At 45.9% G+C, this 16,300-nt stretch overlaps 1 protein-coding gene across 1 annotated transcript in view; it reads left to right on the top strand.

Annotated features, from left to right (window-relative positions):
* Positions 1 to 245: 245 nt before the first annotated feature.
* LOC105062522 (outer mitochondrial membrane lipid metabolism regulator OPA3) overlaps positions 246 to 16,300 on the top strand; it is a 32,608-nt gene continuing 16,553 nt past the window's right edge. Inside the window, exon 1 of the mRNA XM_010946819.3 lies at positions 246 to 798. Within this exon, the coding sequence (XP_010945121.1) occupies positions 657 to 798 (142 nt within the window). The 5' untranslated portion in view covers positions 246 to 656. The remainder of the gene's footprint in view (positions 799 to 16,300) is intronic.

The raw sequence follows: 16,300 nt of genomic DNA on the forward strand, positions 1-16,300 counted from the left end.
TATTGGATGACTGGCACCATTCTAAGCATTTAACATTGTTCACTCACCATGTTTTTATATTCAAGATTCGAATGCAAGACCCACAACAATCCAATAACGTTATTAAGTGCTGTCATGATTCCCATTTTGTACATGGGAATACCGATGCCTAGGGAGGTTAAGTCACTCGCCATACACAGTAAGTAAATGGCAGAGCTGGGATTCCAACCCAGGTCCGTATAACTACCTGGCTAGGTTCTTGCTCCCAGGGAGGGCTCTAACTGCGGGGAAGAGGGTATATAGGACTCATTAGTCCTGATTAGGATTAATTAAGAGCCTCTTTGGGGCGGAGAAGCCACTTAGGTATGCGACGTCACGAAGGAGTGCGATGACATCAGCCGAAGCGGGCGTGGGAACCCGTTCACACTCCCGCGAGCAGCCGTTTAACGGCACCACCCCCCGACGGCCTCACTTCCGCCACAAATTTGCATATTCATCAAACGGACGTCGGAGCGTCAGCGTCGACGCGGTGACGTGAGAGAGCGCCTCTGCAGTTACCCACGGGGCGTACGCACGTACGTACGCACGCAAGGCGACGAGAGGGCGGGGGAAGAGGGAGAGCTCCGAGGCGCCCCGCCCAGTCAGCAAGGTTGCGTGTGCCCCTTGCGACCGCCAGGATGGTGGTGGGCGCGTTCCCCATGGCGAAGCTGCTATACCTGGGCATCCGGCAGGTCAGCAAGCCGCTTGCCAACCGCATTAAGGAGGCCGCCCGCCGAAGCGAGTTCTTCAAGACCTATATCTGCCTCCCGCCGGCTCAGCGTGAGTCTGACCCCACGTCCCCGCAACCTTTCCATTCTCTAACCCCCATCAGGTGGTTGCTCAGGAAGAGATGGACTTCTGTCCACGACCAATCACAGCCCGAACCGGCAAAGTCCTGCAGCCAATAGGGAGGGTTCCTGGGAGAGGGGCATGCGGGTTGCCTAATAGTAAGAACAGGCTTGGGGTAAGGGGCGGGTCAGGGAGCCCGCGCCGAGTTGGGAATACTAGCCAATAGAGGAAGAGAGTGCGTGGAGACTGATGTCTAGACAAGCCAATAGTATGGGGAAGGGGAGTGATTTGGGCGGGGCATTTGAAGACTCAGAAGAGCTAGGGGAAAGCCGAGGAAAGATAGGGTCATTTGCCAGGCCATCTTTCTAAAGCTTCGTTCCCAAAACTGCACCTCAGGCCTCAGTTTCCCTCCCGTCCTGGGAGGTGAGAGGTGCTTGTATATCATCCGTTTAGGACGTTGGTTTACCCCAATTGTGCTCCGGGAAATAGGGCTGGGTTAGGGGCGTGGCTCGGGGCGAAGTCTGGGGTCTGGGGGCGTGACCTGGGAATCTGGCAAAAGGGTAATTTTAACTAGAGCGGACATTCGTCCATCTATTCATTAATACCACTTCTATACGTGTTTGTTCGTCCATTCATTCAGTAGACAGACCGAGCTGGCTTTTTGCTGGGCACTGGGAGACACATTAATAACCCATCATTGTTAAGGTCAGTCAGGACAGTGCGAACTCCAGAGCTCAGAGAAAGCTCCTCACCCAGGGGTGTGGGGTCAGAGAGGGTGTCTACAGGATCTCTGCCTGAGCTGAGATCTGAAGGGCATTAGTAAACGTTCAAAATATGAGCTGCTTTCAAAAGATGATCAATGTGTTTTTGGCCTGGGGGGAGTATAGAATATGGAAATTTAACATAATTTGCTGGGTCAGGGAACCACCATTCATCCTCTATTACTTCATTTAGTTAGTATTTTTAGAGCTTCTGCTCTGTGCCTGGCCTTGTGCTGGGTAGTGCTGGTGAAACAGCAGAAATCAAGCCAGCCCCAGTCTGTGCCCTCAAGGAGCTCACAGTCCAGCGGGGACAGACTCATCCTGCAAGATCCAGAGTGGGCAGAGCTTAGATGGGGCGCCCCACTGGAATTCTGCCCTGGCATGGAGTTCAAGGAGGGCTTCCTGGCAGAGGAGACCTTTGGGCTGGGAACTGAAGGGTGAGGAGAATCTCACCAGACAGCAGGGGGACAGGGATGATGTGGAGGGAGAGGGAGGAGCATGCACAAAGGCCAAATAGTTGAGGGGAGCACACTTTTTTCCCTTGTAACTTTGAGTGCTTAAAGCTTGCTTTTCAGGGCCTGAAATTCTTGGTCTTTCGGTGTTTGGTCAGGCTGCTGCCAGAGTTCCAGCTCTTAGAATGGAAAAGTATTGCATTTCGTACAGGCTCTCTCATTTGACCCTCACACTGTTTTGTCCCCATGTCAGGGAGGGGAAATGACTTCCCCTAGTTTATAGACAATATAACCGAGGTCTTGAGAGCAGAAGGGAATTGCTGAGGTCACACATGGAGTTGGTGCCAGAGGGAGGACTTTAATCCTGCACTCTGGGTTCCCAGAGCTGGTTTCTATTTCCTGCCATTGCCTCTCTCCCAAACACTGTGATGTATCTTAGCATTGTGGTTTAGAAAGTAGCTTCTTGAGTGAGACTGACATGGGTTCCAATCTGTTGGTCCCCCAACCCCTTCCCAGCCAGGTGGTTTTGGGCAGGTCACTAACCCCACTGACCTTCAGTTTCCTCTTCTGCACAGTGGATATTATATAATAGTGACATTTAATAGGCACTCACTTTGTGCCAGGCGGTATGCTAAGCACGTCACAGCATTAAATCCTCACCAATTATTATGAAGTAGACACTGTTATTATTCCCATTTTGTGTATACTCTATATATGTATTTACACTGTAAATAATACTCATCTTGTCGTGTTGTTGTGGGGAGTAAATGGATGTAAAATGTTAAGTTAGTGCACACTGAGTTGTGGCTGTTGTGCAAATGTTATGGATACGGCAGGGAAGAAAAAAACCACAAATCTTGTCTTCAGGGGACCTGGCATTCTCGGCATTGGGGGAAGCCAGACAGTATACAAAATGAATAGTTAAAATATGAAGTCGATATCAGATAGCAGTAACTGCTCTGGAGAAAACATCTGGGGTGTTGAAGGAGGAGTATTTGGGGGACAGTTGTTAAGTTTAGATAGGGTTATCAGGGAGACCTCACTGAAAATATGAGGAGAGGAGGGAGCTGACTGCGCAGGTATCAGAGCATTCTAGCCCAAAGTTTCCGTACATGCAAAGGCCCCGAGGTGGGCATGCGCCTGGCATGTTTGACAAATGTCAAGGAAGCCAATGTGGCTGAGCAAAGAGGCGGAGTGGAGACTGAGGGCGGAGAAGGTGGTGGGAAGGGAGACACATCGTGCACTGCAGTTTCTTTGGCTTTACTCTGAGTAGCTGGGACTCACTGGAGGGTCTGAGCAGAGGAGGGACAGGATCTGAGTTCTCTTTTAATAGGTCCTTTTGGCAATCATAAGACGAAGGCGGATGCAGGGAGGGGATGACTATGATAGTCTAGGTGGGAGGTGAGTGGGGAGGAGGGGTCAGATTCTGGAGATATTTTTAATTTCTTCTTAAAATTTCAAACTCTCAGAAAAGTTGAAAGAAAGAATGGCATAGTCATTAGTTATATGCCCTTCAGCACCTAGTTCATCTGTTTTTAGCCTTCAACAGATCTGCTTTGTCTTTGCTCCCAAAGAAAGAATGTATACACACAATCTTTTTTTTTTTTCCTGAACAATTTGAAAATAGATTTTGGACATGAAACTTCACTCTGAAATATTTCAGCCTGTGTCTCCTAAGAACAAAGACATTCTATATAACACAGTACCAATATCATGCCTGAGAAATAAACAATGATAACAATAATATTGATAACAATTTAGTTCACTATTATAGCTATAACTCATGTTTAATATATAGCTCATATTCTGGTCCCCAAAATGTCCTTTATGGCTGTTTTATTTTTATTTTTATTATTATTATTATTATTATTATTATTATTATTATTATTATTATTATTATTTTATTTTTATTTTTATTTTAACTCAAGGTCAGCTCACTGCATTCGATTATCATGCCTGTGTAGTATTCTTTAACCTACCATACGCTCAGCAGTCATGCTCACTGCCTGTCTTTGTAAATAAAGTTTTCTTGGAACATGGCCACACCCATTTGTTTGCATACTGTCCGTGGCCTCAGAGTTGGGTTTCTATGGCCCCAAATCTAAAATATTTACTCTGTGGTCCTTTACAAAAAGTTTGCTTGTCCTGCTCTGTAGTAGTATCCCTGTTCTTTCTTGTTTTTCACGACACTGACATTTGCCAACCTAGTGGTCCTGTTGTGTCCGACAATCTGAAGTTTTCTGATCGCTTCCTCTGATTTGCTCATACTGAGCATACTTGGCAGGAACACCACAGAACACCTAAGGACGTCACCTCAGGGGGCTCCTGATGTCTGTTTGTTCCGTCATTTGTGATGGTAGCTTGGATCCCTTGGTGAAGGTGGTGACCACTAAAAAGAACCTTTCCTTTTCCCCTTGGTAATGAATAACCAGTAGATGTGTTTGGCAGGTAGCGCCAGCGGGATTTCCTGTGCGTCGGGTGTGACGTGGTAGACCAGAGGAGGGCAGGCTGGACAGAAAGGGCCAGGAGCTCAGCCCGGGACTGGCTTGGTTGGAGATGGTGTTGGTTGTTGGAATGCACTGCCATCTCATATTTACACTTTTTAAATGATGTTGTTAGAGTCTTCACCTGGCTGACTGCCCTTTGCTGTGTCCCTGTCCTGTGCAATTGCAGTTTCCCAGAACCTGTGGCTGCTGTGCGTTCTCCTGGGTCAGGCCCCTGAGCTGACCCACACACCCGGCATCCATTTCTTTGGCTGAGGTTCTTTTGACTCAGCAGGACAGGCCTGGCTGTCCGTCTTCTCACAGTAGGGGTTGGAGATGTAGGTGTGTCTGCCCAAGGAAAGACCAGTCAATGCAAGAAGCATAAGTCATCGGTGATGCACTGTGTGGGGAAAGCAGAGATCTTTTTAAACAAAGATTTCTGGGGGAGGAAAAATAAAGGAGGTGAGTGATGCCAGGCAACTGGGGGCCACTTTTGCAGAGTGCGCTGCTGATGCTTCCAGGAGCTGTGGGAGGCCCCTGGGCAGTGGCAAAATTTAAATTGGCTTCCCCTTATGCCTTTGGAGAATACTGGTCATTTTTCCAGTTTACAGCTCTGGTGGGTAGAGGTGCCCACATCTTAATCCCAGGCACCTGTTGAATGTTCCCTTACACAACAAAGGAGACTTTACAGATATGATTAAAGCAGGCATTTGGTATCGAAAGTGTAGCCTGGATCGCCCAGAGGGGCCCAGTGTAATCACAAGGGTCCTCAGAAGTGAAAGAGGGAGACAGGAAAGGGACTGATTTGAAGATGCTACCCTGCTGGCCTTGAAGATGGAGAAGGAGCATGAGCCAAGGAAGGCAGGCGGCCTCCAGAAGCTGGAGAAGGCCAGGAAACCGATTCTCCCCTAGAGTCTCCAGAAAGGAACTCTCGCCACATGACACCTAGAGTCTAGCCTTGACAGCCGTTTTGGACTCCTGACCTCTGGAAGTGTGGTTAGGAAGTGTGTTTTGTTTTAAGCCACCGTGCCTGTGGTCCTTTGTTACAGGAGCAACGGGGAACGAATACAAATATGCCAGAGTTTATTCAGGCTGCTGGGGTCACTTTTCCAGCGGAGTTTAGCTCTGTGATCATTCTTACAAGTTGCGGCTTCAGAGTTGGTTTCACTTTTCCTTTTGCTACATAGCAGTCTGACTGCAGCCTCACGGCTTTCAATGATAACCAGACTGTTTTCTCTCTCAGTCTTGCGGCTTGGCTGGGCTCAGCTGGGCAGCTCCTCTGCCAGTCCTGCTTGGTGGTCTCTCAGGGGGTTCAGTGGAGGGCAGCTGGGGCTGGAGTCATCAGGAGGCTCGACTGGGATGTTGGAACGGCCAGTGCTCTCTCTCCCCCTCAGTGTTGTCTCAGGACTGCTCTTCTTCACGGTGTCTCTCCTCTCATGGTCTCTCAGGGACCCCCAAAGCCGGATTTCCATGAGGGAAGAAGCAGGAGCTGCAGTCCATTGAAGGGTGAGGCCTGGGGCGGCACAACATCCTTTCCACCACACTCTGCTGGTCCAGGCAGCCCTGGGACAGACCAGAGTGAGCATGGGAGGGGCCTGCACAGGGCATGATGCAGACGGTCACCAACAGCAGTTTGCCACCAAGGAGACACTCTTGGGTTTGAATCTCGGCACCACTCATGAGCTGTGTGACTTTGGGCAAGTGGCTCGACCTCTGTGAGACTCTGCATCCATATTTATCAAGTGAGGGTCATGCTAGAACTCACCTCCCAGGGTTCTTGTGAGGATCCAAGAGCCAGTGGATATCAAGGCCTGTCCCAGAGTGCATGCATCTGGTCGCTGGTGCTGGCTGTGAGCCTCCATTCTTGTTACACGTGGGCCTCACAGTCCAGAGGCTGTGAACTCTGCTTCCAGATAAGGGCTTCCAGCTCTCAGCTCCCGCTCTGCCATTTCCTTGGGGTGTGTCCTACGCAAGTCCCTCTGCCTTTCTGTACCTCCCTTAGGGTGAACCGGTTCCTCGGGGCTGAGTGGTCAGGGACCCCACCTCTGGGGCTAAGCTGCCTGTGTGTGAACTCCAGTTCTGCCCCTTTCTGTGTGTCCCCAGGGCAGGTTACTTAACTTCTCTGGGCCTGGTTTTGTTGTCTGTAAATTGTATTGTTGTAACTCATTCTGTAAGTTAATATCCATAAAGCATTAAACAGCATTAAGTGCTGCGTGAATGTTTGTTGAAGGTATGGGCACCATTATTATTATTTTTATCCTCCTCATCTTTTTTATTTTTAATTTTTATTTATTTTTAAAATGAATTGGAGGGGAGGTAATTAACTTGGGGAGGGAGGTAATTCGGTTTTTTCATCTGTTTATTTAATGGAGGTACTGGGGCATGAACCCAGGACCTCACGCATGCTAGACATGCACTCCACCACTGAGGGTTCCCCCCTCTTCGTCCTCCTCCTCCTCATCTTAATAACTCAACTTTCTAGCGCATTCCTTCTCAGGGTGCACACCCTGGTGGCCTGCTGTAGCTGAGCAGCCAGCACTTCAGGCCTCCGGATGGTGCTGGAACATCTTCCTCAGTCAGCCCTCACAGGCTGGCCACAGGCAGAAGGGTCTGGGCTCTCCCGTGAATACTTCCAACTAGCATAGGGCAGTTATTCTGTTTGATCAGAAGCTGGGATTAGAGCTGTATCTCTGAGTAAAGAAACGTGAGAAAGTCACACAGAGAGAGGGCAGTGTGGCCGAGTAGAGAGCCTCCTAGGACCTAATGCTTCCTAAAATATTTAAAGCATCCCCTGAAATGAATGGTTGTACCTGCAGGGGGGAAAAGGGACTCCTCCCGGAGCAAGGAGAAAGCAAGAGTAAAGAGCCAAGGAGGGGAGTGAGCACTGAAGCCGTGTGATACTCTGGGGACATTGGCTGAGTCACAGGGCCTCGGGGACAGAGGCTAAGCTGTGGGAAAGCTGGACAGGGGACTGCCTTGTGCAAAACCAGGTCCTCAGGGGAGGACTGAACTAAAAACAAACCCATCCTGCGAAGTCACACAGCCTTAGATCTAGATGGAGATGGAGAAAGTCTTCCTCTGGGAATTTGCGGCCACTGACACTCCCTCGTGTGACTTTAAGGCTTGAATTATGCTCTTTGAAAGTTCCTGGAAACAGCAGGCTGAGAATGAACCCGGGTCTGTGTGCCCCCTAAGTACCTGGCAGGGACAAACATAAAGCCTCCCTCGAGGACCCCTCCTCCTCTGCCTGGGCCTTGGAGGAGTCTTTTAGGTAGAGTTCCGTCACCTATGAGCTCATGATAAAAATCATGTGCCTTACGGAGAAGCCGTCACCATGATGGAGAGTCAGCAGACACAAAATACGGCAGGTCAAGACTGGTAAACGTTGCAGACATGGGAACAATCAGATATGGATATAAAACAGCTATGTTTGTATATGAAAAGGATAAAATAGGAGGGATATAAAACCACAAATGGGTACAATAAAAATTACTGGGAAGGAGAAGAGGGTAGAGCTCAGTGGTAGAGCGCATGCTCAGCATGCACAAGGTCCAAGGTTCAATCCCCAATAGCTCCATTAAAAAATAAACAACTAAATAAAATTTTTAAAACATTACTGGGAAGTTGGAAAAAGAACCAAATCGAACTTGGAGAAATAATGGATACAACAGTTGAAGTACAGAGCCCAGTAGGACTAAACGATTGCCAGCTGCTGAGAGGATTGGTGAGCTGAGAGGTAGATGATCTGCAGGGAAAAAAAGAAGTGAGCTTTGTGGGGTGCTCCCCTGAGCTGCTGGGGGGCTACCTGAGGTACCTGATTGGATCCCCACCTGGGGAAGGAAGGGCTGGACATTTTTATTTTTATTATTCTCCAGACAAGATTCTGGTGTGCATGAGTGTTTGGAAACCACTTCCCTGGAGTCTGTTCATAATCTCCAGAGCATGACAACAGTTATGTTACATGACAGTGGGCTGCTGCTGGTGGCCTCCAAACAGTTTTATTATGCTCGCCTATTAAGGAAACATTTTGAGAATTCTCTCCTAGTGTGAATATACATGTATGTGTGTGATATGAATGTGTATATATTAGTTAGGAGTGATGTATAGTCCTGACAGATAATACTGTGAATGTGTTATGCACATTTAAAAACATTCAAAAATTGGAAGGGGTGACGTTAATGTTTTAAAAGTAAAATTTTTATTTTCTGTATTCATAACTCCCCCAAATACTCTTGCTCTCACTGAAAATATTTCCTTATACAGGCGTTGTTAAATGCATGTGGAAGCTCTTGATGTAACCCTCTGTGAGAGTCTAGTTTTGACATTCTTTGTGCACGGCTGTCACAGCTGACAACGACCTAGGTAAGGCACAGAGATCCGAATAAGAGAAGTGTGTGTGCCGTCAGCTGCATTTAATCCCGGTGCTCAGTTTTCAGTCCCACCCTTCCTATGCAGAGGCGTTTTTTTGGAATTTGCTTGTGCTGGCATTGCTAAATCTCCTTGCTTTCTGAGCAGGAGTCTTTTTAAGAAGTGAGGACTAACTGGTGGGTTTGCAACCTGAGACTATCCCAGGGAATCTATTTGCTTGGGCTGCAATGCGCTGAGCGGACAGGAGAGGGCGCCCTTGTCAGTCTTTCAGCCTTTAGGTCCAACACCTGGGGATGCTGACACCTGCCGCCTGAGAGGCACTGAAGTCATCTCGGTAGTCGACCTCGCTGTATCTCTGAATGCCTAGAAAAGCTTAATTTCTTCTGCTTTTCCTCTTCTTCTTCCCCTTCCTTTCTTCTCTTCCTTTGCCTTTTTCTTCCTCGCCTTCCCCTTTCCTCCTCCTCCTGCAAAATATAACCAAAAGTTCTGATATTTTCTTCATGTGTTCCAGAGAAATGCATTGTACCCCACTCTTTATTCATCCATTCTTGAGACTTCGTGGTCATCTTAGAGGCCTACCCCAATGTCTTGGCCTCCCAGGATGTGCTCCTGTCCCTAACTGGGGTCTTACTCCCCACTTCTAGCTTCTTGGTTCCTCCTCTGTTCTTGCTGCTGGGTCTCCAGCTGACCCCACCTCGGACCCCTAAGCCTCCATACAGCTGGTGACCTCCTCAGAGCCCCCTCACTCCTGTCTGTCCTAAGTGACCTTCTGGCTTCCGGACCCACCTTGGTCCTGCCTTTGATGAGCGCACAGCCACAGCAGCCACCTCCTACTGAGGGCCTGGCCTGTGCCAAATCCCCTGCTGAGTGTCTTGCCGTTTTTAGCTCTTTCCTTTTTAAAAGTGAATCAAATTTTATTTTATTTTTGCCTTTTAGGGATTTTTTTTCCTCTAAAGTTTTTCAGGGGGACTCACTAAATTTACAAAAGTAATATATGCTTATTGTGAAAGAAAGAACAAGACAAATCAATTGGTGCTCCTCTGTGATTAACTAAAAACCCAGCAAATAAATCTCAACACACTGATCGCCATGTCACCTAAATCTGGGTGATAGTTGTGTTTCCTCAGGGGTACCTGATCTACGGTAGGTGATCAACATGTCCAACCTCAAGTCTAAGGAATGTTTCTTGTTGGTGGAGGCAGGTGGCTTTGTGGTTGGTTTGGTGGCTTGGTGATATCATTAGGGACTTGAGGACTCTTTCTGTCTCTGCCATCTTGGTGGTCAGGCAGTAACTTTCTTCAAGGCCTCAAAGGGGCTGCTGGAGCTCCAGACATCATGCCTTTATGTTGCAGTGTCCAAAGTAAGGAAGTGTGTGTGTGAGTTTATATGGGGGGTTAGGGCTCTAGGAAATGACAGAAAGCTCCTCAAGGAGAAAAATCTTTTCTCAGAAGCCCCCAGGGGACTCCCCTCATTGCTGATTGGCCAGAATGGAGTCACAAATCACCCCTCGCTCTATGGGAGGTCAGGGTGGTGATTATCACTTCTGGGCTCTAATGGCGTGGGGGGAGGATGTATTAATAAGACAGTAAAAAATAATATAAATAGTATTAATAATCATGAACACTAAGGTTATTGTAGCCATTATGTATTTTAGTTTATTCTCACCAAATCCCATGAGGTAGATTATCATCATTAGCATACCTGAACAGATGAAGAAACTGAGCAGAGCTGTTAAGTAACCTGCCTGAGGGCACACAGGTGCTTAGTGGTAGAGCTCAGACCAGACCATATGGTTCCAGTTTGCACCCACCGTGTTCAACCCTGTTCCCAGTCTCAGCTGTGCTGAGTCTCCCACTAGACCATCAATTCATGCATAAGCTTTGAATGCACCAGTATCCCTGCAGGCCAAGGACTATGATCCCCATTTGAAAAAGAGGAAGTGGAGGTACAGAGAGGTTGAGAAACTTGCCCAAGAGTGTAAGTAGCAGAGCCAGCACCTAAATTCAGAACCATCCAACTCCAGAGCACACCAGCCTCTTCACTTCTCTGTTAGCTGCTTCCCTTGTGCCTGTTAAATCCCCAAATGCTGTCTGTACTAAGTTGAGTTGTGCAGACTTTCCAGATCTGGGTGGGGAGAAGAGGTGGATTATTTTCTGGGACAAGGACATGCTTCAGTCCATTAAGGGGCTGTATAATTGACTCATTCAACAAATTTTTATTTAGTGCCTGCTATGTGCCAGGAACTATTCTAGGAGGTATGACTAACAATAAAACAGACAAAAGTCCCTCCTCCCTAGGAGCTCCCATTTGAAGGTGTTACCTAGTGACTGCAGGGCACAGAGAGCCCCTTCTTCCCAGTGGTTCCACCCAAATTCCCAATCTCAGTGGTCCAGGTTGGGTCACACCCCCATCCCCCGAGCCAAACATTGTAGCCTGGGGAATACAGTGTTCTGATTGGCCAGTCTAGGGGGGCGAGGTTAACCCTACCGAGTGGGGGAGATGGGATTCCCCAAGATGCTTGACAGGCAGAACACAGCCTGTTCTGTGCCCTCCGGTGACTGGTGCACTGTGTGTCACTGCTGTCTCCAGCGGCAGTGATGGAGGATGGGGCCAGGTTTGCCAATGGAAGCTCCCACCCTGCTTGTGGCACCATGAATCTGTAAACACCTGGAGCACTGTGGGGCGAGCTTTCAGCTGGCTGGAACGCACCCCTGAAAGGGCAGCCCACATAAGGACTGGCTCGAAGCTATGTTTACTCTGAATAGTAATTTCTTAACTGACGGTAACAGTTTTCATTTATTATGGTTTCTGTGATCTCAGCAAATGATATTAACCATGTTATTAGGGAGTTTATATGATTGTTGTGGTTTTATGAATGGGGAAATATCTCAGAGCAGCAAGTTCCCAGAGGCAACGCTGAATAAGAAATCAAGCCCCACTGGCTCCCAGACTCCTCTTATGTTTAGTGATTAATATTTGATTTTTTTGCCTGTTCTTTACTGAAGTACAGTGTCTATACAATGCAATGTACAGACCCAAAGTTTAATAAAAATCTATAGTTTAATGAATATTAAAGCATATACCCATATAACCAACACTTCTCCATTGCTCTGGGAGAAGTTCCTTCCTTTCCCGTTGTGTTACCCCGTATGATCTCTCTCACTCTGGATTAGTTTTAGCTTTACGACATTGTTAAACATCATATAAATGGAACCACGCAGTATGAACTTTCTGTCTAGCTTTTGTTCATAGGTATCTCCTTTTTGCTGTATGTATCTATCGGTGGTTCATTTCATTTATTGCTTTTAGTATATATTCTTTTCTTTTACTCCCATATGTGAATGTCCTATACTTTGTTTATGCACTCTCTTAATCATTTGGGTTTCCAGTTTTTTTTTTTTTTTTTGGTTATTACAGGTAGAGCTGCTGTGAACATTCTTGTACAAGTCTTTGTGTGGACGTATGTTTTTATTTCTCTTGGGTAAATACATAGTAGTAAAATTTCTGAGTTATATGGTAAAGGTATGTTTCATCTTATAAGAAACTACCCAAGTTTTCCAATGTGTTTCTAGTTACTCTGCATTCTTGCCAATATTTAATATTTTCCACAGTTAATTTTAGCTATTACAGTTGGAGTATGAAATGGCAACTCATTTGCTTTTCTCTGATGAATGGTAATATTGAATACTTTTTCATGTGATAATAGATAAACATTTGTTACCTCACACAGTTCCAGAGAATTGGGAGTGGCTTAGTTAAGTGGTTTTGTCTCAGAGTCTCTCAAAATGAAGGCTCACCTGGCACTGGAGAAACTGCTTCCAAGGTGACTCACTCGCATGGTTGTTGGTAGAAGGTCTCAGTTCTTCGCTGGCTGTTGGCTGGAGGACTCAGTTGCTTTTCACATGGACCTCTCCCTAGGGAGCTATCCATGACCTAGCAGCTGGCTTCCCCCAAAGAGAGTAAGCCAAGAGTGAAAGTGACCAAGCCTGAAGAAGCAGTGTCTGTAATGTAATTTTGAAAGTGACGTTCTACCACTTCTGTCACATTCTGTTCATCATACTGACCAACCCTGGTACAGTGTGGGAAGGGACTATGCAGAGGTGTAAATACCAGGAGACAGGGATTGTTGGGCACCATCTTGGAGGCTGGCTACCACAGTTTGATTACTATTGTGAATTTAAATGATTGGTTTTAAAAAAGAAAGTCTTTTATTCCATATTCCTGTATAAACCCCATTTGGTCATGGTGTATTATCCTTTTTATATATTTCACATATTTGCTAATATTTTCCTGAAGATTTTTGCATCTGTGGTCATCAATGACATATTCGTAATTTTTTTTGTAGTGCCTTTTTCAGGTTTTAATATCATGGTTTTGCTGACTTCATAAAACAATTGGGAAAATATTCCCTCATTTTCTATTTTCTGTAAGATTTTGTGTAAAATTGGAATTATTTCTTCCTTAAATATTTGCTATAAATGTCCATCTTAGCTTGTAGTTTTCTTTAAGGGAAGATTTTTAATAACAGACACAATTTCCTATAGGACTAATCAGATTTTCTGTTTCTTCTAGTGTCAGTTTCCAAATATTATATTTTTCAAGGTGTATGGCATTTAATGTAAATTGTTGAATTTATTGGGATAAAGCTGTGCATCACATTCCTTTGGTATCCTTTTAGTATTTGTAGGCTCCATATTGATGTCTCCTTTGTCATTCGTGATAGTGGTAATTTATGTTTTCTTTTTTCTTTATTTTTGATCACTAATCCTGCTAGTGGTTTATCAAAGTATGTTTCAAAGAATCACCTTTTAGCTTTGTTACTTTCCTCTCACTTGTCTGTTTCCTGTTTCATTGATTTCTACTCTTATTATTTTCTTCTGTTTACTTTGAGTTTAATTTGCTCTTTTTTAATTAGATAGAATATTAGATTATTGCTTTTTAAAAATCTTTCCCCTTTTCTTAAATAAGCACTTAAATATACATTTCCCTTTCTAAGCACTACTTGAGATGTATTCCATAAAATTTGACACATTGTCATCATTGTCATTAAGTTCTGTATATTTACTAGTTCTTTTTTGTGATTTCTTCTTTGACCTATGGGTTATTTAGAAGTGAGTTGTCTAATTTCCAAATAGTGGGGCCTTTTTAGATTTCTCATTGTTATGAATTCCAGTTTAATTCCATCATGGTCAGTAATAACGCATGTCGTAGAAAAATTCAAGTGGTGCAAAAGGGAATATGGTGAAAAGCACATACATTTCCCAGCCCTATCTGCCTGCCTGTCTTTTCTTTGTTCATTAAGAAATATCTACCAAATATCTACTTCCAGGCAATGGGGATACAGCTGTTTATAAAGAGACCCAAGTCTCTGCTGCCCTTTAGAGTTGAGATTCTCCTGATAAGAGACAGATAGTAAATAAGAAAGTAAATATATCATGTGTTAGGTGGTACTAAGGAAAAGATGAAGCCAGAAAGAAGGATTAGGTGTAATAGGAGAAGGTACGTACCCTATTAGAGTGAGTTTAGGAAGGCCTCTCTGAGGCGGTGATTGTTTGATTAGAGACTTGAGTCAAATGAGAAAGTATGGATGTTTGGAGAGGAGTGTTTCAGGCCTAAGGCACAGTAAGTGCAAAGACCCTAAGGCTAGCACATACCTGCCTGGTTCCAGGGACGGTGAGGAGGCCTGTGTGACTGGGGCAGAGGGTGATCTGAAGAGTAGGAGGTCAGAAGGGCAACCACGAAAGATCACTCCCCAGCCACTTTCCAGAGATGCATGATCAGGTATATTCTTCTAGGTATGCACATAGAAGGTTGTATACCCATTTTTGTCCCTCTGAGCTGCATATCTTGAAAATTGTTTTCAATCCCATGTTCTTTTTCATAGCAGTCGGTACTTAGTGTGGATGTACCGCATTCCTGCTGGTGGACATTAGGTTATTTCTGGATTATGCTCTCCCAAGGAATGCTGCCATCAGTATTCCAATCTGTGTGGCACTTGGCAGGCAGCCTTCATGCTGTGGTATGTGGAGTCACCCCATCCCTGCACCCACACAGGGATGGTTTTAAGGGAATCCTTTCCGGTGCTCTAACTTCACCTGACTTGCCTAAGGAATCTGCTGGGTTTCCTCCCTCCCTCCCTCCCTTCCTTCTTTCTTTCCCTTTCTGATGGCCGAAGAAAAGAAATTACAAGAGAAGTAAAGTATGAAGAGAAAAGCAAATCTCCTTCCCCATCCTGGTGATACAGTGAGGCATTGCCCCAGGTATAAAACAACCAGGGTAACTGTGGACAAAAGGGCTTCCATTGTTGTCAAGCAAATTTACTGTAGAACATTTGTCTAACAAGGGTCTCAGCAGAAATCTCAGGGCTGCTTGGAGGCCTAGGGTCTTCCAGGCCACTGTGCATCTGATCTGCTGCCACCAGAAACTCAAAGAGACAATGAGACAGTTGTCTAGTAATTTTATAATCTTGTGTATATGTTTAAGTCTTTGATGGATCTGGAATTTATTTTGGGTTTTAGATGTGAGGTAGGGATCCATCTTATTTCTTTCCTAGTTGGCTGTCCAGTTGTCCCAACAGCATTGACTGAATAAAGCATCTTTTTTCGCCAAGCTGACTTTTCACTTTTGGTCTCATTCTTTGAACATACCTCCCATAAGCATCTTCTCTATACCATGTCCTGTGCTGCGGGCTGTGGACACAGAGGTGAAACAAACCCTGTCCCTCCATCCATCCAACAGTCCTTGGAATCCTCTCCGTGCTGGGTCCTGTGCTTAGTGGTGAGGACACAGTCCTGCCCTCATGGGCCTCACAGTCCAGAGAAGGAGAGAGGCCTGTCTCCAGATGATCAAGAGTTGTCAGTGGGTTGGTGCTGGGCTGGGGAAGCTGGGAGGGGACTTTAGCCAGCCTGTGGGTTCAGGGAGGGCTTCTGGGAGAAGGGGATGACTCAGAGGTCAAGGAGGGGTGAGCCAAAGTAGAAAGACAGAGGCACAAGTAATAGCATGCGTAAGGGTCAGGTTTTGAACGAGGGGAATCAGAGGAGGCTGGTGTGGTTGCAGTGTAGATGGTGGGTCTGCAAGTGGCAGGAGGAGAGACTGGATGGCCATCTGAGGACAGATCATACAAGGCTGTGTTAGACATTTGAGGGCAGCAGGGACCCCGTGTCATGGTTACAAAAGAAGTCAAGGACAACAAGGAATTAATATATTTGAGTTACTATTTTAAAAGAAAGCAGATTTCTACTTATAAAAGTAACACCTGCTCAGTGCAGAAGACCTGTCTAGTCTCTTTTCTGTGGTGCTGGTGTCCATTGTATATACATGTTCATAGGCACACACTTCTAGGAACTTCCCCCTCCAGTGCTCCTTGAAACCCACGTCTCTCCGTGTTTGTCTAGGAGGGGTGATGGTCTCACTCTGAACTTCTCCTTCA

This window comes from Camelus bactrianus, chromosome 9, assembly GCF_048773025.1.
Source record: "Camelus bactrianus isolate YW-2024 breed Bactrian camel chromosome 9, ASM4877302v1, whole genome shotgun sequence".
In the NCBI taxonomy this organism is placed as follows: Eukaryota; Metazoa; Chordata; class Mammalia; order Artiodactyla; family Camelidae; genus Camelus; species Camelus bactrianus.